The sequence below is a fragment of the Medicago truncatula genome, chromosome 5, assembly GCF_003473485.1.
Source record: "Medicago truncatula cultivar Jemalong A17 chromosome 5, MtrunA17r5.0-ANR, whole genome shotgun sequence".
In the NCBI taxonomy this organism is placed as follows: domain Eukaryota; kingdom Viridiplantae; phylum Streptophyta; class Magnoliopsida; order Fabales; family Fabaceae; genus Medicago; species Medicago truncatula.
In genome coordinates, this window is record NC_053046.1 from 3247054 (window position 1) to 3274787 (window position 27734).

Consider the following 27734-nt stretch of genomic DNA (forward strand, 5'->3'; position numbering starts at 1 on the left):
AAATTATTTGAAGTACTTAAATTAATTTTTGATTCTGTGGATTTTTAAAGTTTGAGTTTGTCGGGATAAAAACAGGTTATGTCAAACTCAAACAACTTTGTCGAAACACGAGGGTGGGAGATTTTTTTCTTAAAAATCTACAGAATTTACGAGATTTGATGAATAGAGATAAAATTAAATAAAGTGTGTCGACAGAAATAGTTCAGCTCCTGCTCCCACATATATTTAACATAGATTTACAAATTTTATGTACGATTTGGTACCCCTCAAAAAAATGTACGATTTGGTATTTTTACTTTGGTTAGCCTTTGGATTTATAGCACAAGTACTGTGTCATACAACTCTCTTGTTTTTTGAAAGGGTGTGTCATACAACACTTCACGTTCAAAGGATAATAATAACACGATATACTATTTAGTCAAAGAAATAAAAGAACATGTCATACTATTGGCCAAAGCCAAAAAGTATAAATTTACTTGTACAAAGAAACATTATAGTAACTAGTTAGTATCTCTTGACTTTCGACCTATAATATATTCCATTCCCTTTATTTCTTGAACATCATATCATCACCCTCTCCATTCATATATCACTTGAAAATGACAGATATCGGCACCCTAACAGCATGTTTATCAGACACCCAAGTGAGGGAGCCCTGACCAAAAGTTTGATTCCTTCTGTTTTCCTTTATTTGTGGTATAAATTCAACAGAGAAACTAACCTTCTCATTCACCTCAGTGAATGTTATTTCACTTGGATTAACACTCATACCCAAAGCCAAAGGCACTTCAAGTTCAACTCTATATGTTGAATTTGCAAACCCAACATTAGTCAAAGTTCTGGTATAATATTGTGAATCTGACCCCAACAGAATAGAAAAAGAAGGATAATTCAATTGAGCTTCTGGTATACTTTTCACATTAGAGCACTTCACTTTCCACTGAACAATAACTTCAATCTCTTTATCAGAATAACCCAAACCACAAAGATAAGGAACATAATCTTCTGGTTCAATATCATAAACAAGACCAGGATCATTAGCTTTAAAAGGATTAACATGTCCTGCACCAGTAGCGAAAATATCAGCCGGCAAAAGCCTTTGATCCAGTATAGGTATCCCGCCGAGGTTGAGAGTATTTGCAGTTGTCATGATTGCTGATTTTATAGCGGCTGGCGACCAATCAGGGTGAGAACTTTTGATCAATGCAGCAATACCACTTAGGTGAGGACAAGACATTGAAGTACCGGAAACAATGTTAAAAGCTGGAATTTTGTTGTCTACAGAAACACCCCATGCAGCTAGAATGTTGACACCTGGACCAATGATGTCTGGTTTAAGAATTCCTGGACTTTCTTGGCTTGGTCCTCTTGAAGAAAATGAAACAACAGAAGGAGCTAAAGAATCACCAATTACTGTTCCTTTGAATATCAATGTTGCTGTTGGATTGTAGGTTGAGTTTATGTAATCTTTGATTGTTAAACCAGCTTTGTAACTCACTTCAACCGCAGGTAGAACATGAGCAGTAGCAAAAGTGCTGAAACCATCACTTTCTGAGTTTACAAGAATCACTGCTACACCACCTGAATTTAAAACTTCTTGTCCTTTCACAGTGCTTGGAACACGTCCTCCGATATCACACAACACTACTTTTCCACTTAGATCGATGTTCTTTAAGGATCCTGGAAGACACAAAGACTGATTCTGTGTCTGGTTTCCGAATCCAAATGAGCCTGCATACACAAGAGGTAATAATTGTTCAGAAAAATCTTTGGGTTGGAATAATGTTTCACCTTCATATTCATTTCCATTTCCTAGCTTTGCTGATGCTACAATTTTTCTATCAATTGTGCTTGCACCAACAGTGAGGATCCAAGGAGCTTCATTGGAAAGAGTGCTGTATCCAGGACCAGAGTTTGCAGCAGAGCAACTAACAAAAACACCATTTTGAGTAGCAGCAAAAGCACCAATTGCAATTGGGTCTTCAAAGAATGGAAGAGAACCTAAACCAAGTGAAAGTGAAAGAACATCTACACCATCTTCAATAGCTATATCTATTGCAGCTAAGACAGAACTTTCAAAGCATCGAATGTTATCATCACAAACTTTGTACATTGCTATGTGAGCATTAGGTGCCATACCAGCTGCTACACCTTTAGCATTACCAAAAACACTTGCATCTTCTACGAATCTTCCTGCAGCCTCTGCAGCAGTGTGAGTTCCGTGGAAGAAATTCTCAAACGGAGGCTCTTGAATTGCATTTTTTACCATGTTTCTTGCTCCTATGAGCTTATTGTTGCATACTTGCCCTCCGGTGAATTCACAATGGCCTTTCCATTTTGCAGGTGGTGGCGGCATTCCTTCGTCGTTGAAAGATGGATGTAAAGGGAATATTCCCGAGTCTATGATACCAATTATGACGCCTTTTCCAAGGTTATCGTCGCTCCACAATCCTTGTCCTTGTTTCAGACCCAAGAATGTTGGAGTGTGAGTTGTATGTAATTCAAGGGTCCTTTCAGGTCTTGCTGACACAATTTCACCTTTCTCTTGAAGAGATTTGGCTTCTTCTGGTGTTAGCTTCACAGCAAATCCAGAGGCTACTTTGCGGTAAGAGAAAACCATTCTTTCTTTGTGAGGAAAAGTTTGTGGAAGGAATGAATGGTACCAACTATGCAAATCTTCTGATTGAAGAGAAGCAACATTTTCTGATTTTTTGACATGAACAATGTATGTCATTAAGTTTATTTGATCATGTTCTAGATTCTCCTCTGCAATCAACATTGATGTAATTTGGTTGATACTGCATATAATGAAAATGAGGCTAACAAGTAGTGTAAGCTCCATCTTCATCATGATTTGGAATTTGATGAAAAAAAGAGAAAGTTGCTTGTGATTTGCCTAGTGACATGCATGTGTATATATAGATAGAATGTTTGTGTGATATCCAATTGGCCATAGTTTTTATTTTAATTACTTATTACATAGGAAAACAAGGAAATGCATTGTGCTGGCTTGGGACGGCTAATTAGTCTTCAATGAATGATAAATAGGAATGATAAAAGATTTTTTTTTTTGGCAATTTGATAAAGCAAATCTCATAGTAATGCCCGCTAAATATTGTGTTAATATGTATGGATTTGGTCTGGTGCCAACTGCTAATAACAGCTATACAGTAAATAATACATTGGTAATATATTTTTCTGGACATATCTCCCTAACGTTCACATATGTTTTTTTAGCTTGGAATGGTTATCAACAAAAAGACAGTTTTATATTGTATTGGAGAAATTCAAAAATTTGATAAATTATTATTAATAAATGGTTTCAATGTTGGGGATTTGAACTTTGTGTATGTTTGGTTTCAATTTTAGAGCGGTCAAAATTGATTTCTAAAGGCCGTAGATTATATTTTATCATGTTTGAAAGATTTAAAGGAGAATTGATTTTGCTTGTAGAAAACATGAGGTGGTGGTGAAGAAAACGCAAACCTAAACATATGCTTAGTTTTTGTTAATAGTCGACATAGTCTCAGTTTGTCAGCGTAAAATATTCGAAGAAAACTTATAATATAAACAAGATGAACATGCAATCAAACTATAAAAATACTAATATGCAACCAAATTCAAAAATATTTTTAGTACTATAATTGGAGCAATTGTGGCTACAATAAGCCTCTTTCTTCTTTTCTTTCTTCATATAATTTCCTCATCCAGCCAAGCCACCTACCGTCAATAACACTGATGTCTTTGAAGTTGGGATTGCAGATCTGCAGTTCAAAAAGGACTTGTGTTAGATGGAAGAGTGAAATATCAAAACACAACTAAATCAAAAGCAAGAAGTTGCATAATGCTCAAAAGGGAAGGCAGCCATATCCTACTATGAACAGAGAAATAAATTAGATTCAACAATGATAATAAGAGCATGTACCACAAAACACATAGAGATGGCAAATTTTAACTAACAAGAATAAAAATAAATTAAAACGATTCTTGCTCAACAAATCAGTGTAGACATGCACGAACTAGTTAAACTATTCTCTTCCACCCTCAAGTACGGCACACCGTGTTTTGAGGTAATGTCCGTTTTGAGTGTAAGCTCATCATACAGTTTTGTCCTTTATAAAAGACATCTCATAGAAAATAATCATATAAAATCCATCATAGAAAATAATCACACAACATACAAGAATTAACAGAAATTCAAATAAATCAATTGGGTTTTCTTGACAACGTGGGAAAAGCAGAGGCAATCCATCAAAACACATAGAGATGGCTCAAAACATGGCACTTGATCAAAACCTTGAGGAAGAAGCAACTCTTTGTATGTCTGTTTACTCAGATAAAGTGAAATAATCACATATTGCTCAAAAGGAATATTCTTGCAATCATAACGGTGGTAGTTGCGAAGAGTTGCCAACCAATTAACATTACCACTCAAATGCACACTCCAATTTAGGCGATGATAGAGAGGAAATCTTTGAATAGTTTTCCAAACATTATCGCGGAAACTAAAAACTCTTGCCTCTGGTTCTAAGGCAACTACCTTATAAGTATCCATTGAATTATCATAACCAAATGTCAACCGGTAAGGTAACACGGGATTATGGCAATGCCCTAATTTATCCGATATGGTCCTTGTAGCAGGGTTCCAGAAACGGAGCCACGACTCTCTTATATAGTTATAAGAATAACCGAACAAACATATTAATCCGTTACAGGAACCAATAACCGATGGACAATCTTTATCCTTCAAATTATAGTAAGGATCTTCGGTAAGGGTGATCGAATTTGATGGACTCTCCAGCAAACGACTCAAGGAGATTGGTACAACACTGCTATGCTCTGTAGGTCGTGTACGTCTAGATGCATGCAAGTGTGAGGTGAGGGTTTCGCGTAGATCGTTGAAGGTGCAACTTGACAAAGAAAGGATCGGATATGAAGGCATTCCAAGATTTACAGCAGCACTTCATTCGCATCAGAGATTTTTCACAGGAAGGAAAGAAAGCACTTCTGTGATAAGTTCTACAGGGAGGATTATCGGCGATGACACAGCGTACCGACACTGCGATTTCGGTGGTGGGAGATTCATGAGAGAGGCGTTGTCTATGGAAGAAAAAATTGCTATTTAGAGGTAATCTTACCAATTAATCACGACATGTATGTATTTAATAAGAATAAGGGTGCGTTTAGTCTGACTTTTTTAAGGTCTAAAAGTCATTTTAAAGCTCAAGTTGTAAAAAAAGAACTTTAGAATTAAAGTTGAAGTCGTTTGGTAATAACTGTCATTTTAGCTAAAAGCTATTTCAAAAAGTTACTAAATTATTTTTTTAGAGAAAGAGTTGCAAATTATTCGGTTAAGTGTTAAAAAATAAAACATTGAATAAAACATTGATTGTTGTCATGCTATTTTTTTAATTAATATTTTTTCGTATCATCATATAAATGAATGATTATATTAAAAATAAAGATCAATTTATTTGTTCGTAAAATCTAATTCAATTGACAATTTTGATGTTATTAGGTTGAACACCTTCACTTCAGTTTGAATTTAGATCATTGTGGTTGTGTATGTGAGTTGGATGTGATGTTTTGTTTCGTCTATGGAGAAGACAAACTCGATTCTTTTTTAAAATAACATTATTTACGTTAATTGTAAATAGAATGAATAAAATGTATATATTGTTTTTTTTAAAAGAAAAATGTATATATTGTTGTATTTTAGAGTATATTTATTTCTGTAAAAAAATAAAAGAAAGAGTATTTATGTATTGAATTAGTTTCCTATCTCTTTTCCACCGTCTCTCAAGTTTTTATTGCTTTTTTTTTTTGGGAGAATTTTGTTGTTTGGTTTAATTTATTATATATCTGTTTTTGGTTATAAAAATGGCCTGAGGCAAACGAACAAACTTTGATAGGTGAAATAAAATTTTGAAAAATAAAAATGAAGTGGCCAGTAGGAATCGAACGGGATAACATTAAAGAAAGCATCGAAAAGCCAGTTTAAAAGTAAGTTTCAACAACTTCTCCTTTTGTTCAATTTTGCACACAATATAGAAGTTCCTTAATTAGTTAAGAGCTTTGTGCAAATTTTGTTTGGCCCTCCTTTTCCTTTTAAGGAGAAGAGAATAAGAAAAAGAGTCAGGCCAAACGCACCCTAAGAATAACTAGGCAGCATATTGTATGGGATTTTTTGTTTTTGTTAGGGGAGCCTTTTTTTATGATAGGTGTTTGCAAAACTTGAAATGGATAGTATATTTGATTAATAAGAAGAAGAAAAAAAAACATAATATTTGTTCTACATTTTATTTTCATGAGCTGAACACAGTTATGTATTTGTGATAGGATTATGGATGCTAGAATAATGAATCTTTTAGTTTATTTTAAAATAGGATCTTTTAAGCATATTCTATTAATTTGTTTGATAGTATTGTTATTGTGTAGTTGATGTACTTATCTTACTATGTGTATGCATTAACCTATATATGTATTGTATTATCTCATTAGAAATGAACGAAGAAAAATGAATGAAAAGTTATTTTATCTTATCTTAGTTTTTATTCTTCTTTATCCTTTTAACTTAAAACCTTAGTTTTATCATAGTTTGTTATTGATAGCTTTTGGTTTCTAATAATTTGTGTCAATATAAATTTTACTTATATTTGTGTCTACATATGATTTTGCTATACATAGAAACCCATAATAAAATGAATTGAATTATTGATTATTTTATCACTATTCAAAACAAGTAACAACTAACAACAATTAAATATAATCAAAATCCTTAAAAAAAAATTTTTTTTTTTTTAAGAATAGTTAAATTTCATATTTGTGTGCGTGGTGCAGTTTGTCATATTTGTGATGTTCGCAATCTTCAATGAAACTAAACATCAGCAATAACAAACCCAAACCTGTTCTTCAAGACATGCTCAGTACTCTCTTCTCTCTCTCTCTCTCTCTCTAGCATTGCATTGTATGATTCTGATTTTTATAAGCTTTATTTACTTCTGTGACAGATTCTGAGGTCTGTTACCTCCCTCCATTCTCAATCCCCAAATCATCTTCCTCATCTCAAATCTCCTAAATCTTGTTATTTCACAAACCCATCTCTTAAAGATGCCATTTTTTTTTGTTTTTTTTCTTTTTTTACTGAATTTTAGCACTGTTAGCTGTTACCCTGTTAAATTGCACTAGGTAGTTAGGTCTTGTTTGGATAAACTTTTTAATTTAGAGATTATCATATAAGTGTTTTATCTATAAGCTATTTCTATTACAAAAGACAAAATAGAATCAAACCATTTTCATATAAGCTGTTTTCATAAGCTATCCTAAAGAGCTTATGAAAATATGCTGAACACAACTTATGAATATTATAAGCTGTTTCAATAAACTCTTTCAAATAATCTCACAAGAGATAAACTCAAATAAGTCAATCGAAACAAGCCTAGTTGGTAGTTGAACATCTAGCATGGAGTTTCCTGTTGCAAAGTTTAGGGTGGTCTCAACAGACATGAATAACTCTTTAGCTTGTGAACAATTAGTTGTGTGAATACACACTTTGATAGTTCTTTTTACTGTGGAGTTTGTACAAGTTTAGAATGGAATGATGGAATACTTTGTTATCATATCCAATCCAAGATTTTTAACTGCTTACATAGATACTTTAAATTTCTGTACATTTGCTTTGCACCTTGAAAATTCATCTCACAGAAGTTATGCTAGGCTTGAATGTTGAATGAGTTCTTTTACTGTCAAATAGTAGTTGCTCAAGAATAACGAGTCACAATTTATAGCACTTTAGCTCCTCTTTTGGTTAGTCAGATTGAAAATTTAGAATGCACATTGTGTGTATAGAATTATGTACTTTATCTACTGCTACTTTTGGGACATGACATTGCTACCATCGAAACTCTTTTAAACTTCAAAGATGCCATGGTACTGTTTTTTTTTTTTTTTTGCTCATGTAGGATGTTTCACAGTGATCTGTCATGTGTGGAAGTTGTTACAATGAGTGCCTTTAGGCTATCCAACTTTAACATTCTCTTCAACTGCAATTATCAATGTTTTGATGACTGTGTAAAGTAAAGTTAGCCTTAGGTTTGAAGCTTCATTGATTGAACATGTACCTAAAAATTTGGTCAAGTTCTTTGTATGATTGCTAACTTGTGAGTGGAATTTGGCTTCTCCATTTTGCATATTACGGCAATCACTTCAGATCAGATAAGTCCCTGCAAATTAATATCTTGCAAGGTCTAAATAACTAGCTGGTGGAAATGAATGAATTGTATCCATTCATCATCCCCTTCTTATAGATTTGGGAATGAACAATTTATGTTTCAAAGTAAAAGCATAGAGTTTCTCATATTGATATATTTTTAATAATTATTGTGATAGAAGCTTTAAACACATTTAACATAGAAAATATGGAAGGCAGAGGAATGAAATCGAGAATGGATGGATCCTCTCATATGTGTAATTTACACATTAGAGAGTAAAGTGTAATCTTTCATCCTAACACATCATCACACTTATTCTCTCATGTGTAAATTACACATGAGAGGATCCATTCCCAGTAAAATCATATTCGGAAGGAAGAGTGTTAAAAATGCTTAACATCATTGAATTTGAAAGATGTTAAGTTGTTCTTTGATTCGTCTTAAGGATGCAGGAAGGAGTAGAGCAGTGGGAGTGGATCATGATTTTGGAGAATGGTTGCAGGGAGGACAAAACAATGGCGAGTGTGAAGATTATAGTTTATGTTTGAAAGTCTGCATAACCTACAAGCAGTTAAGTTACAACGTCTCTATTGGCCAATAGACTTACAGGAAAAGGTATCTCCTACTTCTCAAATTATATCTCTAGCCCCACAAATTATTTGCAGTACCTAAATAAATTTTCGATTCTGTAGATTTTTAAAGTTTGAGTTTGTCGTGATAAAAACAGGTTATGGCAAACTCAAACAACTATGTCGAAACACAATGAAGGTAGGAAATTTTTATTTCTTAAAAATCTACAGAATTTACAAGATTTGCGGAAAACTAGGAATAGAGGTAAAATTTAAGGGGTATAGAGTTAAATAAAGTGTGTCGACACAAATTGTTCAGCTCCTGCTCCCACATATATTTAACATAGATTTACAAATTTAATACAGGATTTGGTACTTTACTTTGGTTAGCCTTTGGATTTATAGCACAAGTATTGTGTCATAGAACTCTACGCGTTCAAAGGATAATAATAACATGACATACTATTGGCCAGTGACAAAAATTATAAAATTACTTGTATAAAGAAACATGGTAGTATTTAGTTAGTATCTCTTGAATTTCCCCAACAAATATATTTCATTCCCTTTATTTCTTGAACATCATATAGTCACCCTCTCCCTTCATATATCACTTGAAAATAACAGATATTGGTATCCTAACAGCATGTTTATCAGAAACCCAAGTGAGAGAACCCTGAGCATAAGTATTGTTCCCTCTACTTTCCTTAGTTTTTGGTATAAAATCGACCGAATAACTAACCTTCTCATCGACCTCACTAAATGTTATTTCACTAGGATTAACACTCATACCAAAAGCCAAAGGGACTTCAAGTTCAACTCTATAGGTAGAATTTGCCAACCCAACATTAGTCAAAGTTCTTGTATAATACTGTGAATCTGATCCCAACAGAATAGAAAAAGAAGGATAACTCAGTTGAGCTTCTGGTATACTTTTCACATTAGAGCAGTTCACTACCCACTGAGCAATAAGTTCAATCTCTTGATCAGTATAACCCAAACCACACAGATAAGGAACGTAATCTTCTGGTTGAATATCATAAACAAGACCAGGATCATTAGCTTTAACAGGATTAACATGTCCTGCACCAGTAGCAAAAACATCAGCAGGTGAAAGTCTTTGATCCAATATAGGAATCCCGCCGAGGTTGAGAGTATTAGCAGTTGTCATGATTGCTGATTTTATTGCAGCTGGCGACCAATCAGGATGAGAACTTTTGATCAATGCAGCAATGCCACTGAGATGAGGACAAGACATTGAAGTGCCAGAAGTAATGGCAAAAGGTGGAGTCTTGTTGTCAATTGAAACAGGCCATGCAGCTAGAATGTTGACACCTGGACCAATGATGTCTGGTTTAAGAATTCCAGGACTTTGTTGGCTTGGTCCTCTTGAAGAAAATGAAACAACAGAAGGAGCTAAAGAATCACCAATTACTGTTCCTTTGAATAACAATGTTGCTGTTGGATTGTAGGTTGAGTTAATGTAATCTTTGATTGTTAAACCAGCTGCATAACTCACTTCAACTGCTGGCAGAACATGAGCAGTAGCAAAAGTGCTGAAACCATCACTTTCTGAGTTTACAAGAATCACTGCTACACCATTTGCATTTAGAACTTCTTGTCCTTTCACAAAGGTTGAAACATCTTCACCTATATCACACAACACAACTTTTCCACTTAGATCAATATTCTTTAGGGAGCCTGGAAGACACAATGACTGATTTTGTGTTTGGTTTCCATATCCCAATGAACCTGCATACACAAGTGGAAATAATTGTTGAGGAAAATCCTTAGGTTGGAATAATGTTTCACCCTCATATTCCTCTCCATTTCCTAGTTTTGCTGATGCTACTATTTTTCTGTCAATTGTGCTTGCACCTACAGTGAGGATCCAAGGAGCTTCATTGGAGAGAGTGCTGTATTCAGGGCCAGAGTTTGCGGCAGAGCAGCTAACAAAAATACCATTTTGAGTAGCAGCAAAAGCACCAATTGCAATTGGGTCTTCAAAGAATGGAAGAGAACCTAAACCAAGTGAAAGTGACAGAACATCTACACCATCTTCAATAGCTATATCCATTGCAGCTAAGATAGCACTTTCGGGGCATTCTATTTTATCATTGCACACTTTGTATATTGCTAAGTGAGCATTAGGTGCCATACCAGCTGCTACACCTTTAGCATTACCAAAAACACTTGCATCTTTTATGAATCTTCCTGCAGCCTCCGCAGCAGTGTGCGTTCCATGGAAAATGTTTTCAAATGGAGGCTCTTGAATCGTACTTTTGACTAAACTTCTTGCACCAATGAGCTTATTGTTGCATATTTTCATTCCATTGAATTCACAATGGCCTTTCCATTTTGCAGGTGGCGGCGGCATTCCTTCGTCATTGAATGATGGATGAGAAGGGAATATTCCTGAGTCTATGACTCCAATTATGACACCTTTTCCAAGGTTATCATCATTCCACAACCCCTGTCCATGCTTCAGACCCAAGAAAGTTGGACTGTGAGTTGTGTGTAATGAAAGTGTCCTTTCAGGTCTTGCTAACAAAATTCCATCTTTCTCTTGAAGAGATTTGGCTTCTTCTGGTGTCAGCTTCACAGCAAATCCAGAGGCTACATGGCGGTATGAGAAAACCATTCTGTCCTTGTGAGGAAAATTTTGTGGAAGAAATGAATGGTACCAGCTATGCAAATCTTCTGATTGAAAGGAAGCAACATTTTCTGATTTTTTGACATGAACAATGTATGTCATTAAGTTGTGATCATGCTCTTGATTCTCCTCTGCAGCAAATACTGATGTAATTTGGTTGAAGCTGCAGAGAATGAAAATGAGACTAACAAGCAATGACAGTTGCATAGTGTAGTTGGTTTTCATCATGATTTGGGATTTGATAAAGATAAAGAAAGAATTGCTTGTGATTTGCCTACTATCATGCATGTGTATATATAGATAGATATATCATATATGCCACAGAAAACAAAATGGCAATTTGGTCATAGTTTTATTTTAATTACTTACTAGTTACTACTTGGGAAAACTAGGGTAAATGTGTATGATATAAGACTTTTTTTGGTAATTTGAATAAAGCAACTGTCATAGTAATTCCCCTATATATGTGATGTTAATTTGTATGTATTTGGTCCGGTGCTAACTGCTAATAGCTATGTTGCACATGGTACATCTATTTTTCTGGATATATCTCTCTTAACATTGCTATATTTAAGAAAAAGACAAGTTTTATACTGTATTAAAGAAATTCTAGATAATATTTTTTTACAAATAGTATAAATAGCGGTTATCTTTTCTTCGTACAATGAAGATTTTAAAAAACAAAATTGAAAAGGAATAAATTATGAGAAATGCTAAAGAATGTCTTTAGGACATTGATTAAGACGATAAAAATAAAAATATTGCATTGGGAAGTAGTGAAAATTGATGAATTAAACTTTTTAAAAGTTAAAATATTGTTGAATTCAATGAAAATCTCCTTTTTTTTCCTTAACAAGTGTATTTAAGACACTTGTTAATTATTAGTTGTATTGTTATTGAATATTTTACAACAATTTTTAGGGACTTAAACTTCGTCTCTCGAAGTTATAATATCAAACTCTAATTGGTGACACCTCACGGACTAAAATTTATTCTTTTTAGAAGAGTGTTGGGAATACTCTTTATTCAATACTCACTTCATTATCGAGTGAAATCAATGTAAGTCTTATACTTTAAAAATGGATCATACATAAAGTGACAAAACTCATGGATTTTATAAAAAAAATATTTAAAAATGAATGTTTTAAATAGAGTCTTAAGTGAATGTTTAAAATAGTGTTTCTGGCACTCACATTCTTTTTATATTCTAGTTTGAGTCTCTCCCAACATAGTTTCAATATCTTCATAACTTATTTGAATTTTGATTTCAAGATAAACAAATTGTCATTTTGGCTTAATTGCCTTTTTTGTCTCTATTTTATCAAATTCACAAAAATAGTCTCTTTATTTTAAAACCTTTTCCCCTAAAAGAAAAAACTTTTTGAAGGGGAAAGGACTATTTTCTTAAATTTTATGAAATAGAGCGAGAGAAAGTGTAATTAAGTCTATTCATTTAAGTCTTTATGTAGCTTATATTGGAGGGATGAAAATCTAATGTTAAAGACTTCAATTACAGTATAAACAAGTATGTTAGTGATTGATAAAAAAAAATAAAAAAAATAAAAAGCATGAATCAAAAGCAAAAACTAAGGTCTAAAAGTAAAAAAAAAAATTACAAGAACTAAAACAAATACTTATTTACGTCATATTACAATATCAATTAATTTCTTTTTTAAAATTTGTTATCCGATTCAATGATTGACTAATCATAAAGGTCCAATCTTACTATGTGTCGAAATTGACAGGGACAGCTGAAATTGTGACCTTGAGACGAGCGTACTCTAAACTCCCAAGTCAACATCACTAGCCAACCCAAATGGATTAATATCCATTAAATATAAAATTTAACTTTCTTATGAGTATACGATCTAACTATTTATTATTTCTCACGAATTGCTTTCGATTTTCTCAAACGATTGGTCTTTTACCGGAACTCATTACCATTTTAGTCGGTCACTTGATTAAGTTTCTCTTTCACACACGATCAATGAAGGGTAACTTATAAAGTAAGTTATACTATAAAATCAACAAAATTATCTAGTTTGAGTATTTTTTTCAAAGTGTAGGACCGACGGAGTAATGCATGATGTGTAATTTTTTTTACTAATATATTGTGTTTTAATTTGTGTAAAATTCTTTTAATAAAAATTTACGCACTTCACATGCACGTAAGTTATTGAGTGGTGAATTATTCTCATTGGTGTTGTCTCCTTCCTTGCATTAGTAGTAAAAAAAATTCAATCTATTAATAGTAGTAATGTACTGTATATGTGTATAAGCTAAGCACTGGAAATTAAGTGCGTTTACGTGAATGACACAAATTCTTCTTCTTAGCTCTATTATTACATGGTTCAGTTAAAAAAAGCTCTATTCCATTAAGTTCAGGAACAACAAGACATTAATTGCATAGAGTATATACTTGAAAGAAAGACAAATTTTACAATTTTTAGGAGATAACAATGTCGTTGATACCAATAGGATTAAGTCTGATGTAAGGGATCAGTCCCTCACAACGCAGCAAATTTAGTGACAATACTTTCCCGTTTCTTTTTAATTGTCTTTTTTGCAGAAAAAAATTTGTTTCTATTTAACCATCGTTTTCAAAAATCAATGCAATATTAAATGTTGTTTTATCAAATTTGTCCTTTGTTATTTATTGTGGAGAGAAAAATATATAAAATGAGATATTAAATGAATAAGGCTATTATAGGAAAAACAAAAATTATTGTATAAAAAATAGTAACATTTATTAATTGTCTTGATTTATGTAAAATGTCAAAAAATGACAATTAAAAATGAACGTATATAGTAGTGCTTAGATATGAAGAAATAGAAGGCGATATCATTAATGGGAGAAAATGAAATTCAGAATATTAAAGTAAAATAAAAACCAAGTTACAGTGAAAATGACTGATATTGGTATCCTAACAGCATGTTTATCAGACACCCAAGTGAGAGAACCCTGAGCATAAGTATTGTTCCCTCTACTTTCCTTATTTTTTGGTATAAAATCGACCGAATAACTAACCTTCTCATTGTCTGTCGGAATTGACACGGGAGAATAAATATGAGACATTAAGAGAAGCACATTCTAAGGTCTTAATTCTCAAACTAACATCACTAAGGCTGTGTTTGGATTCGGAAGGAAAGTCTGAGGAAAGAAAATATAAGGAAAGAATGTTGTAGGAATGAAAGTGAAAAGAAAGGAAAAGGAAAGTATTGGTTGTTTGGTTTTAATGAAAGAGGAAGGAAGGAAAGACACTTTTATTAGTAAATGACTTAAATATCCCTAATCATAAATTGATTATTAGTTATATAGTATATTAAGGTACCGTTTGCCCAGACTTTTTTTTCAGCTTCTCTACATTTTTAAGGAGAAACTAGACCAAACACAATATCAATAAAGTACCTCGAAAAAAAATTACTTTTTTATAAATGTATAAAATTGAATGGAATGAGTTTTAACAAAAAGTTGTTGAATGCTACTTCAAAAAACTACTTCTCCGTAATTTATTTCACAAGCACCTCTCTTCAACTCACGCAGACAACCTTTTCTTTTATTTTTTAATATTATTTTTCAATTTGTTTTTGTCTTCCATTTTTTTTAACCGGTCCATATAATTTTTTTTAAAGGAGGATCAATTTAATTTTATTATCTATTTTTGAAGGAATTTTATTATCTTTTTATCACTTATATATTTAATTTTAATATCGTTTAATTATCACAACCTCACAAATATTTTTATTCATGCTGTCATTGAATGACACCAAATATTTTATTCTCTTTCTTCAACCTCACAAATCACACACACACACATTAGCTTTTAGAGTAATATTTTATGTCCGTATTGTTGGAACAAAATGTATTAGCAATAATAATCCTTAAGAGTTTTGATGATAACAAAGTATTAAAAATTGTCAATTGGATATGCTAATATTTGTTCAAGCGTACAAGACTATAGGCAAAAATTTGACATCTTAAAATGGTCTTGGAAGAACAAATAAAGAGCAAATACATCAACAAAAAGGGAAGCTTAAAGCGTCTGAAGAAAACTGCTCCTGAAGTTTGAAGTGCTTCTGAAGACAAAGTGCTTCTAAAGTGATGACGTCATTAGAAGCAAGTTCATCAGAAGCTGTGAATCACCAGAAGCTGCAGTTCATCAGGAGATGCAACTTAAAGCTTCCAAAACTGTTTCAAGGATTCAAACTCGTCTAAGATTGCAGAAGACTGGAAAAGTATAGCAACGGCTATTTTGAAAGAATTGAAAGGCATTTGATGCTTATTCTTCAAAGAGCGTTGACATAGTACGTTTGTACGAAGTGTACAACCACTATCTCCAGTACTCTGTTTTTGTCTCTACTACAAGACAAGAAAAACAGCTCTGTCTGCAACAATGTTTCTTCACATTGGGAACGTATTTGAAATTGATCCTTCATAGGACAATAAACATATTAGGCAAAGGATCATTGGTGATTTATCAAAAGTTTCAAACGACTCTATTTTGAATGTGCTGACAATTCAACGTCTCTTTCACACCTCTATATAAAGGAGTGAAGACTCAGAGTTTCAAGAGAACAATACGAAGCATTAGCTAAGCCAAAACTCTGTTGAAATTGTTCTCCATTTCCAAGTTCACTTATAATTTCTTATCAAATCTTATATCTTAGGAATTCTAGAGTCTTTAGAGTCTGTATCTGATTTGTATTGTGAACACCACTGATTGTATATCAAGTGTTCAACTTCAAACAATTTTCTTTGTAATTCTGTTTGAATTCAGAAGTCTCTTGCAGTTGTGCTTGAGCAATAAAAATCTCTTGATTGTGTTCAGGAGCATATGAAGTCTCTTGCAGTTGTGCTTAAACATTTGAAGTCTCTTACTAAGTTTAGTAGTGAGCATTTGTAATCAGATATTACATAGTGAACTCTCCTTGGAAGTGCAAGGAGGACAGGACCGACTTCCGTTTTGTGGAAGGAACCTGTATAAATTGCTTGTGTCTTTCTTCTCTCTCTCTCTCTCTCTCTCTCTCTCTCTCTCTTTGTTTTTATCCGCTGCAATTAGTTCTGAACATCTCTTCAGAAGTAGAACTCTATCTGCTTCTGATCTGTATTTCAGTTAGGAGAAAAAGAAGAAAAAGAAAACACAATTCAACCCCCCTTCTTGTGTTTTTCTCACCTTCACGTATGTCTGTTTTTTTTGTTACGCTAATGCGTGTAAATTTTTTAGTGTTGCGTAATGCGTGCAATTATTATTTTTATAAAATTTTGATTTTAATTAAAATTACAAGTATAGATGCCTAAAAAAATTATACTTATATATATATATTTTACACATTTATATTGTAACAAACTATGCATATCTTTTTCTTATTAAAAAAACTAAACATATCTTTTTTAATGACACCAACAATGTAACAAATATAATACCATATAATATAAATTCTTATCTTTTTAAATGACACCAAAAATATGATATTCTTATAACAAAATTTGTTATACAGTATAATTGAAAAAGAAAAAAAAAACTATTCTTTAGTTTAGCTCAATTGATATAGACAATGTATAAATATATGCAAGGTCGCGGGTTCAAACCTCGGACACCACCAAAAAAATAATAAATTTAATGTTTTGTACAATATTTTGCCAAACAACTTGTAACTTAAAAATAACTTTAGAACTAAAAAAAAATAAAGAAACCAAACAGCTTTAACTTTTTCCTTAAAGAGTTTTATTTTAACTTTGTTTTAAAGTAGCTTTTAGACCCAAAAAAAACCTGGTCAAACGGTACCTAAGAGTTAAATACGAAATTGATATATTAATACATGTAACTTGTTGTTAGGATATTAATTATATACATGAATATATATTAATTTATTTGTAGATATGTTATATAATTATAATATGATACTCCCTCCGTTCCTATATATAAGCACCCATTTTGATTTTATTTTTATCCCCAAATATAAATCCCTTTTCAAATTATTATATGCATTTATTATTTTTTTTCCCTAAATATACCCCTAATTAATACTACAATCTTTTCTTGAAATATGAAAAGTCAAATTTAATACACATACAAACAAAGGACAATTTCGTAATATTAACATACAAAACAGACATATTAATTACACTGTCAACTTTTCTTAAGAAATGTGAAAAAGGCAATGGGTATCTACGTTAAGGAACGGAGGGAGTATATAACTATAATATTCATTTGTATATATATGGGGTAAAATAGGAACAAACACAAAAATGATACACTTTTTCAACTTTCCGCGCGTAGGAAACAATTTTGTGGGTGGGACCCACTAATCTTTCTTTCCTTTATCAATGTTCTCTTGAAACAAACAGTGAAAAGATTCTTGATTTGTGTACTTTCCTTCCACATTCTTGTGTTCCAAACATACCCTAACCAAATGAGTTAAGGTTTTACTAACCAATGTCCTAAGGGTAGTGGTTAAGGATGTCATAAATAAAAAAATTTCATTGAAAACAACAACTTTTTTACTTTCATGAAGTTAAACATTACACTTTTCACCAATTTTTAATGCATAACTTCTATATTAATCTTCTTAACTAGTACTCCTAAAATTAGATATCAATTAAATATAAAATTTTACTTTTTTTTAGGGCTTTCTTATAATTATACATCTAACTATTTATTATTTCTCAAGAATTGTATTCGATTTTCTCGAACAATTCGTCTTTTGCCGGAGCTCATTACTACTTTGGTCCAATCACTTGATTAAGTTTATCTTTCACACACAATTAATTAATTAATGAAGGGTAACTTTATAAAGTAAGTTATAGTGTTATACTATAAAATCAACAATTTGCTAGTTTATGTCTTTTTTAAGTGTAGGACTGACGGAGTAATGCATTATGAGTAATTTTTTTTTTACTAATATATTATGTTTTTTTAGGATTATATTATGTGTTTTAATGTGTCGTAAAATTCTTTTAAAAAATTCTTACGCACTTCTTTTTCTGATCAAAGCAAGAAAAATTAAAATGCAAAGTAGGAGGAGGCCTGAACCTTATTACATATGCAGGCCAACTATGACCAATCTTTACCGAAACAAATCTATGCTAATAATAAGAGCACAACTCAGATGAAAGCTCCTAAAAACTCAGACATTTATGAGTGCTAACCAAGTCCTCTATTTATGTTAAATGACTCTGCTCTAGAAACATAAAGTCCTGTTTTCCAATGCATATGAGATTCCACACAAACAGTTTCATTAGGATGTGTTGATATTGGAATTTTTCTTGGATCTTGTATTTTTTCTAGCAGAACTTGCTTCAGCCACACTTGACTTTGCCAACTGTTTCAGTGTCACTTAGCAAACATAACAGTGAGGTCTTCAGTGTCAGAGTCATCATCCTCCACATCTCCCCAAAATTGCTTCAAAATTTGGACACTCTTTGAGTTGTGTGTTGTGGTAAAAGGTCTCTTGTCAGTACTCAACTCAGCATACATAGTAGTATATGGAACAGGCATTAGGCGTGGTCTCAGTTCACAAGGATCGCAAGCTGAAGAGATGGATGCAGAGGCAACACTGAGGAATGTCAGCTTCTTAGTTTCCCCTAAATCAACAGGCTTCGCAGTGCTTTTATGAGGAACATGGACAATATCCTTCTGAGGGATAATGAGAACAGGCTCTAAAATAGCATGCACCTGATCACCAGCAGGTTGACATTCAATCTGATCCATTAGAGGGTTCTCCTCGAGATGAATTGTACTATCTTCCTGCAACCTGTCAAAAGTATTATGTATTGAGTTCATCCCAAAAAGAGGATTAGAAATCACAACATCATCCTCATCTTCTTCCTCATGCAATTTCTCTGTGTCATGTAGTTCATTCAAGCTTCCAAGTCGTAAATGGAAATCAGGGGAGTTGGTTATGTTGTGTAGTTCAGTAGCAGCCTGTTCAGAATGTGTATTTTTAGTATTGGTTGTTTCAAGGTCGAAAATCTTAACAGGGGAGTTCACAGGCTCAGCAGTTTCTTTATGCATCAAATCAGTGCCCTTTAGATTCTTTCTATGCAGAGAGTGTGAGTCTTTTCTAGCACCAGAGACCTTGCCCAACATGTCAGCATCAACCTGTTTCTTGCCATTCAAATCATTTTTGGTTTTCAATTTGACAGGTCCTTCAGTGTTGTTTGATCCATTCAATTTCCTACAATCACATGCACATTAAGTCGTGAATTATTTTCATTAGTGTTGTCTCCTTCCTTGCATTAGTAGTAAATTCTTTTCAATCAATCAATAGTACTGTACTGTTTATATGTATAAGCCAAGCACAGGAAGTTAAGTACGTTTACGTGAATGACACAAATTCTTCTTCTTAGCTCTATTATTACATTAAGTAAAAAAAAAAGGCTATATTATTACATTGTTCGGTTAAAAAAAAGCTCTATTCCATTAAGTTCAGGAACGTACTCCACGTTCACATTAATAAATTTAATTGGAGCATGTGTATATTAAGAAATTTTACTGAAAATACATGTACAGTTGAATTATACTTCGTGACAATTCATTTGGCAAGAGTTCACATCGTTACCTTTTTTTGTAATAGAGTCCTACAGTAACCCAAAAATTAAAAGGGAAATATCAAATTACTTTAGTTGCGTGTAGAACAAGACATAAATTGCATAAAGTATACTTGGAAGAAAGAGAAATCTTACAATTCCAGGGAGATAACAATGTCGTTGATACCAATAGGATTAAGTCTAGCATAAGAGATTAGTCTCGCACAACACTGCGAATCAAGTTATAGACGGTACAAAAACACGATTATCTCTTGATGGAGAAAATCTACGAAGAAAATGAACACAATGAGTGAAAAAGAAATTCTGATTTTTAAAATAACAATGAATGATTCTCCTTAGAAAAAAAAGTTAACAATAATTCTCATTTGTTTAGTTAGTGTTTCTAACAGAGGTAATGAGCCTTTTAGTCCAAATAGAAAAGACGTAATGTAGCTAATGCACACAATTCTAATTTTTAGGTATGTGTTTTTTTTTTTGAGAGAATTTTTTAGGTATGTGTTGTTATTAAAGTTTAAATATATGCTTGATGTCTATAAATATAACAATGTTAGTTTTAGTCATGTAAGTTATACTTGCGTAAAAAAAAAATGTCATGCAAGTTGTTTTGGATTTCATCATACTTCAAAAGTTAGAAATGATGATTTTTAGTCCTTAACATCAACAATCGTTATAACAATGATTTTGGTTCATTTCCGAGCTTTTAGTTAGTTCTTTTATGGGTTTATCTCCTCTTCCATTGATAGTCAAGTGACATTAAGAATATAAACATGTTTTATAGTCTTAATTAGTATCTACCTTACTACTTATTAATTCTTCTCATCAGATATAAGTATTTGATTCTTTTAAAAATAAAATAAACTTGTAAGTTTATAGGAGCTTATAGAAAAATTGGATGAAGAAGATTTAGAAAAGGTTAAGATGTAGAGTTTGATTTTGATTTATGCGAAGAACCATTATCTAGAAGCTGAGCATATGTTCAATCAAACATTGTGATAGCTAGAAGTTGTGAAACTATTTCCGTGTCCATTCTTTACAAATCTGTTTCACTCATGGTGGAATTTGAAAACATGAACATAGATTAATAGATTAATTGAAGGGAGTTGCTATACATCACGAGAAAATATCCGGCGAATGTTTCACATATTTTACTGTACTAGATTAGTCCTTTAATTCATTCATATTTTAATATGTTTTTACTTTTTTACTCTCATAACATTAAGGAAAGAAAACTTACATGGCTTTCATCAGCGATTAGACATTATTTTTAATGAACTTTTTGTTAAAAACAAAACCCCGAGTGGACCTGAGTTCCACTTTCTAGGAGTATTTGTACAAAATACAAGTGATCACTTAGAAATATATGCTCATTTCTGTCCTAACAAGGTAATTTTGTATGATTCTTTGTACAGAAAGAATAATCTGTGAAGAGTTGTTGGGCACTATTAGGTTTTGTTATGTCTCCAACGGCTCTCTAGTTAGCCGGGAAAATTCTGTTGTGCATAACTAAATTTTGTTGCAATTTGCTTCGATTGTAGTTGTCACCTTGCAGTCACCGAATTCCCAGGTTCCTGAAGCATTTCAGTTAAGAATTAAAATAACAAATCCAATTGAACAAACATGAAAGCAGTAGCACCAACTATGCATACCTCCTTGGACTCAATAAAGTACCAGCTTCGTTGATGCAACCCTCACTCCCTCTATGAATTTGCTTTTCTCCAAATATAAAAGGCTTTTCCTACATCATTTGTCAGCCAAAGATGACATTTAATGTCTAAATGATGTTTTATATTTTTCAGGTAAGGTGAAATTTTTACCTTTAGGTCCAAATGAAAAGAAGTTCCCATGTTTTCTTTTAAATCCTTCACCCAAAAAGAAATAACTCAATATGACTGAGAGAAATGAAAAGTAGTCCAAAATTCTCACATTAAATTTAAAATTATAGAAGGAAAACCTTGTTGAACACTCTGAAATGAGGACCTGGTTTCACCTTAGAACCATTATTTGACTGAGCTCCAGATGTTAGGGACAACTGATAACATTTCAAAAAAGAAGAATGAATGAGAATTGTGAAATTAAATATCATTGCGAAGTGAGGAATTTATAATGCAAAGTGTCATCTAATAAATTCAAGAAATTACAACAAACCAGAGAATGAATAAAGAAAAACTTAGTATGAATTCACCTTATTAAAGAGGTCGTCAATTGGTGGGTTATGCTGAAGCCTCTTTTCTGTACTAAAATTGAATTCCTGCACGAATTGAAGTAACATCATAATTCATGACATGTGGTCTCCTTAAATTTTTCCATCCAAGGGGTGACAAAGTGATAACCAACTCACCATTGGCACTGTGGTTTCCTGTTTAATGTTGCGGAAAACACCAATATCTCCTTTACTGGAAAGTATCTGCACAACATTTTATACAGTACAGCAGATCAAACATATAACCAAGAAAAGAAAGGTATATTCTTTTTTTTGAAGAAACTAAATTAGCCCATCCGAATTGGCATCAGAGAGAATCGAACCTGAGAGCCTGAGGAAGAGTGCACTCCCAAGTCTCAAGTCAATACCACTAGGCCAACCCAAGTGGGTTAAGAAAGGAAAGGTATATTCTACTTGCACAAATAACAGAAAAATGAAGAATTCTATTAGAAAATTAGCTGAATTTCCATCTTCTCTGATACACCTTTCGAGGACTAAACAACTTCAATGATAATGATTATAGTTTCTTTAAATTTAAATATCATACTCTATTAGAGTAACGGATAATACTTTTATTACAAGGTTTAACTTATATTGACTTTAAGTACAATAAGTCTTTTTATTTTTTGAAGGCCTAGTACAATGATAACTTTAGCTCAATAAAAATAATTTTTGTGAAGTAATTTCGCGTTAAATCAACATTGGGTCAAAAACTAATAAGATTTTATATAAATTTCGTTGGATCAAGATCGGATGGTTCATATTTCATTTTTGTATTTCAAATCTGATTTTGTGAAGTTGAAATATGAGCCATTGAATCTTGAGCTAACCATTTATATGTGCTAACTGCGGTGGCTGCAAGGTAATACGACTGCACACAACTTGGATCCGACATGCACCCTTTAAATATAATTCAATCAGCAGCAGCGCAGAAAACAGAAGTCTAAGTATCTTCTTCCTAATTCTTTTTTACAGTCTCTGATTACCTTCTTATTAAATGGTCGAGCTTTGAATCCATGCCTATAATCCAATCCATCATGCTTTGGAGCACCCATCACAGATGGCCTGTGCAGAGATAGCAATTCAAATTAGAACTATTGTTTCACGGACTATCAAGTATGAACTGTCATTTATCATGGCATTTGTTACCTTCTCAAATTACTGATACTATTTTGTGGAGCAGAAAAAGTAGCATTTTTATCCAAATCCTGCACATAGCGAAAATCAGTTTCCCAGAGATTAGTCATATATGTCTTATAACAGGAAATTAAAGCAAAAAAAAAAAGGTAGCACAATCATAGTTGTGCATAAGAAATTGTAGCTTCAGAAATTTCAAAACCAATGTAGTTCAATATAGATTGTATAAGAACATCGAATAACTTTGACAGTACAAAAATATGCAAAGAAACACAAATGTTACTACTTGAAATTGTACAAACTCAATTAACCTTATCAAAATCATTGCATGGAAGTGTAGATGATGATGTAGCAGATGTGTGGTGCATAGCCCTCTCCGACGTTTTGAGGTGAAATTCCTTAGAAGCAAGACAAAAAATCTGAGCTTCTGGATAAAGAATGCTGAATAAACTTGTTTGTGTGATTAATTTTTGGTTCAACTAACCTTCAATTATACTCATTAATTTGTACACAATGTTTTTCGTTATGTCTAGGTTCAGTGTATCATATAAATTTAGTAAGCAAGAAAGTTAGAACTTATCTTTCCACTCTTTATAAACATGATCATAAAATGGTGATAAAACAGAATGAACTATGAAAGTTTCAAGAGCTTACTTGAAATTCAGGCAACCGTGCAGGGGTCCTCTTATGAAGAGGTAATGATGGAGCATTAAGAATCTAGATTATGAGCATAAATAGTTAGAGGAGAGGATAGAAAAGAAATACCAAAATTAACCTAACAATACTAAATTTATCTACAGAAAATACCCACTTTTCTGTTTACCGGCCGTGCTTTGAATTTGGGTACAGCCACTGTCAAGTGTTCTGCTTCTGCAGCATTTTTAGGTCTGGAAAGCACAAACGATATCCTTCATTAGATGAGGAAGAAAATTCAGCTTAATTAAAAATTTCACCAAACAGCACAATAACAAACCTAGTCCTTTGTGCTCTATGAAATGTTTCTAGCTCGGGCACTCTAGGAAGCGTAATCTTTGGCTTGGAATATCCAGCGTTTTGATCAGCAGCTACAATCTGCAAGTGTATACAAATTTAAAGACTGCCATCATGTGAAATTTTTTACTTGACACTCAAGATATACGACCCTTTGTCTAAAGGATTTCAACTGCTCTTGCTAATCCAATTTGTAATGGAGAACTCTACTTAACAAACCATTATTTAGTAAATTTTCCACCCATAATAAGAAGTATTGTATCAGAATTACAATAAGGATACAATTTTATGTCATCTGTTTACAAAATGCAGTAGGAAAAGAAAGTAATGGATGACAAAAAGTGCTGAATATGATATATATATATATATATATATATATATATATATATATATATATATATATATATATATGTATATGGTAATGGGACACAACATAAGCACTATACAAGTCATATGAAATGTATTTGGCAGGTTTGCACAATCTAATATCTAATATAAATAACGAAGTACTTGTATAATGCATTAGGATTCATACCTTCTTAGGTGCCTTGTGGACAAAATTAGCTTGCTGCTTCACATCACCAACCTGTCACATGAAAGATGTGGTAAATATTTCAAATGCTGTCTAAAATGAATAGAAAATCAACAATATTATTAAAGACTTATCTAACTTTCCATTTAATCTAATGGTTCAAGTATTTCCATGCTACAAATCAAACATGAGGCCAATTTTAATTCTAATAATCCATAATCTATCAGAGGAAGAAGGGTCTACTGACCTTGCGCAAGAGACCACCCTCTAATTTCTGCCGCTTGGTAGATTGACTCTCCATCTCCAAAGAGTTAGCTACACTAATATCCTTTTTATGCGCTTGCTGCACCTTCTGAAACCTGAAAACAACGGAAGTTGTAGATGATGAAAGGAAATGCAGTTCATTTGGCATCCAAAGATTACATAACTTCTTCCATAATAGTTCACCAGAGGCCAGAGCATCAAAGAAAAAAGTAAGAAAACAATGCAATAGTACAACATTTATGGTAACATTTCAAACATTTGCAAATTAATCCGTTAATCGAGTGTTGCTTCACTCTTTAGCTTTTCATCTAAGATACAGGACAAGTTCCTCCAATAATCACCTTGAACCAACAATTTGAGGGGGCCGATTTTGCTTAGCCAACTGACTAGCTGTAGGTTTCATCAGCGTTGATGAACGCTTCACCACAGCAGATTTAGCCTTAGAATTCAAACCTTCGCCAATTGTCCTGCTGTTAAAGGTCATTCCTGGAAATAGTGTAAAACACATATCAAGTTCAAATTTTAAAATGAAATATTGAGATACAGACTACCAGAACAGATACAGATATGTATATAAAAATTCAAAAGCATAATGTACACATAATAGAAACAAAATCTAATGAATTATCAGAAAAGGAAAAAGAAGGAAAAAAAAACTTTAGTTTACAACAAAAATTGCCATGGCACAAGATATTAATTCAAACAGTAGCGTGTGCACCTCGAACTCCTATTAGGATTGGCTTATTTGAGCTTATCTATTGTCATAATCACTTGTAATATATTTTGTAGAATTTATGAAAACAACTTATCTCCATAACCTCTCCAAGATAGCTTATGAAAATAATTCGACTTATATGATAAGCATTTATGCTATAAACTTCAAAATAAGTTGTTTATCCAAACAGGACCATATAGATTGGGATTTGAAAAAAGAAATTGACGAACTCAGTGTTATCACAAATTCACAATGCAATTAGTGAATTGATGCACGACGGATTATAAAATGCAAATTTCTACTAAAACTGATATCTGATGAGATTAATTACCTAGTTGCACAACATTTTGATGAACTCCACTTAATAATCCAGACATTTTTTCACTCGCATTCACCACATTGGAACCTAATCAAGTAAAAACCAGTTAGAGTATAAAGCTATTTGAAAATAATCATAATAATAAAGTAAAAAAAGTTGAATCAGATGCATAATAATGATAATAATACCAAAATGTTGAAAAACTTTAGGTTTAGGATGATGATGAACGGTGTTTGAATTTGCAACGGCAACTTCTTCATTCATCACAAGATTCGCCGCAAATGCTGAAACCGAAGAACAACGATAAATAGCAAAAAAAGATCAATGCGTTCGTTTATTGAAAGAAAGAGAGATAGAGAAGAAAAGTTGAATGAGAGAACGAACGAGAAGGAGGATAGGTTCCGGCGGTTTCGAACCACCGTTCAGGTTGTGGAAGTTGAGTTAGAGATTGTTGTTGTTGTGCAGTGAAATCGAAAAAGCGAGGCGCATCGAATTCGTAATCTAAATCAGTTTCAGATGAATCAAACACTTCGTTTTCTATTTCCATCATCATGATTTCTTGCTTCCACATTCCAACATTGTTTTCCATTTCAGTAGTAGTAGCTTTCAGATTTCATAACGCTTCCTTTAAAACTAAACTAAAATTGAAATCTGATTAAAAAATGGAAATCGTAATCTAGTAATATATCTAATCATATTATAATAATAAAATTAAATTGATGAAGTCTAAAGTCTAATGTTAACATTGGGTAACGCATTTTGTGTTTTTGTCTTGTTGCGCCGGGACCTGTGAGAAATTGTGTAACGACTACTAATAACGATACAAAATTTGAATTTTATGGACAGATGGACGGATTTACCCTTTTGTTTGGATATTGAATTTCTAATACCTTGGTTTGGGTTTTGTTTTGAGGTCACTCTCTGATCACATTCTGTGTCCACTGTCCAGTGTGCATCGCTCTGCAATTTCGGCGCTTCTGCTATTCTTTTTCGCTATCCATCAAATTCCAACATTGTCCCTATTATTAAGGCTTCATTGTCACTGCCTCCTATATTTATCACTCATCAAAATTAACAGTACACTCATTATTCACGTGAACTTAGATCAGTTGGTAGGGTTATTGCATATTATACGTAGGAGTCGGGGTTTGAATTCGGACACTCCATATCAGCACAATTAAATTGTGTGAGCTCTAGCCATTAGGCTACTTAAAAAAAAAAAAAAAAATACACTCATGAAATAGTGTACAATATTATTTTTTTTTTTGAATATTTTTACAAATATATCCACTAATATTAAAAAGAAAAACATTAAACATTAAATATATCCACTAATATTAAAAAGACAAACATTAAATAAGAGATAGAAAAGTCTTTTAAACAATAGTTACGCCTTAAAAGTTGTGATATTTTCTTATAAAGTTGAAAATTTTCTTATATATATGATCGTGGGGAGTACTTGAAAAAAAAAAAGTAGTGTTAACTTGTGTCTTTAGGACACATGTTAAGAAATCCAAAAGAAATATTTTCTAAAATTTTATGCATTCAAAAGTTAAAGATTAAATGAAATGCACATATTCCAATAAACTATTTTTAT

General features: G+C 32.5%; 4 protein-coding genes across 4 annotated transcripts; all 4 read right to left on the reverse strand.

The window, feature by feature from the left end:
* Positions 1-235: 235 nt before the first annotated feature.
* On the reverse strand, positions 236-3026 carry LOC120580492 (subtilisin-like protease). Its single transcript, XM_039834109.1, has one exon. It carries the CDS (start codon positions 2849-2851, stop codon positions 590-592), a length of 2262 nt encoding a protein of 753 aa, XP_039690043.1. The 5' UTR covers positions 2852-3026; the 3' UTR covers positions 236-589.
* Positions 3027-3595: 569 nt separating this feature from the next.
* Positions 3596-5096, reverse strand: LOC11435730 (F-box/kelch-repeat protein At3g23880). The gene is made up of 2 exons (XM_003611151.4): positions 4297-5096; positions 3596-3764 (listed from the first exon to the last, which is right to left on the reverse strand). Exons 1-2 carry the CDS (start codon positions 4940-4942, stop codon positions 3727-3729), a joined length of 684 nt encoding a protein of 227 aa, XP_003611199.2. The 5' UTR covers positions 4943-5096; the 3' UTR covers positions 3596-3726.
* Positions 5097-9386: 4290 nt separating this feature from the next.
* LOC11427606 (subtilisin-like protease) lies at positions 9387-11664 on the reverse strand. The gene has a single exon (XM_003611153.4). The coding sequence runs from the start codon at positions 11655-11657 to the stop codon at positions 9387-9389; it is 2271 nt and encodes a 756-aa protein (XP_003611201.3). The 5' UTR covers positions 11658-11664.
* Positions 11665-21215: 9551 nt separating this feature from the next.
* On the reverse strand, positions 21216-26940 carry LOC25494522 (protein TPX2). The gene is made up of 18 exons (XM_024783756.2): positions 26522-26940; positions 26326-26421; positions 26150-26224; positions 25445-25589; positions 25087-25198; positions 24843-24893; positions 24291-24388; positions 24129-24204; positions 23972-24034; positions 23629-23715; positions 23330-23388; positions 23167-23245; positions 22319-22384; positions 22163-22228; positions 21932-22009; positions 21795-21839; positions 21627-21715; positions 21216-21548 (listed from the first exon to the last, which is right to left on the reverse strand). The coding sequence occupies exons 1-18, from the start codon at positions 26724-26726 to the stop codon at positions 21530-21532; spliced, it is 1509 nt and encodes a 502-aa protein (XP_024639524.1). The 5' UTR covers positions 26727-26940; the 3' UTR covers positions 21216-21529.
* Between the last annotated feature and the right edge of the window lie 794 nt (positions 26941-27734).

Excerpts from the sequence above, each read along its gene's own strand:
- LOC25494522 (XM_024783756.2), bottom strand. The coding sequence starts at position 26,726 with ATGGAAAACAATGTTGGAATGTGGAAGCAAGAAATCATGATGATGGAA. Across the intron at positions 23,246-23,329 it reads AGTATCAGTAATTTGAGAAG|GCCATCTGTGATGGGTGCTC; the intron begins GTAACAAATGCC and ends ATCTCTGCACAG. Across the intron at positions 22,229-22,318 it reads AGGAAACCACAGTGCCAATG|GAATTCAATTTTAGTACAGA; the intron begins GTGAGTTGGTTA and ends CAATTCGTGCAG.
- LOC11427606 (XM_003611153.4), bottom strand. The coding sequence starts at position 11,657 with ATGATGAAAACCAACTACACTATGCAACTGTCATTGCTTGTTAGTCTC.
- LOC120580492 (XM_039834109.1), bottom strand. The coding sequence starts at position 2,851 with ATGATGAAGATGGAGCTTACACTACTTGTTAGCCTCATTTTCATTATA.
- LOC11435730 (XM_003611151.4), bottom strand. The coding sequence starts at position 4,942 with ATGCCTTCATATCCGATCCTTTCTTTGTCAAGTTGCACCTTCAACGAT. Across the intron at positions 3,765-4,296 it reads AGAGTTGCTTCTTCCTCAAG|ATCTGCAATCCCAACTTCAA; the intron begins GTTTTGATCAAG and ends TTTGAACTGCAG.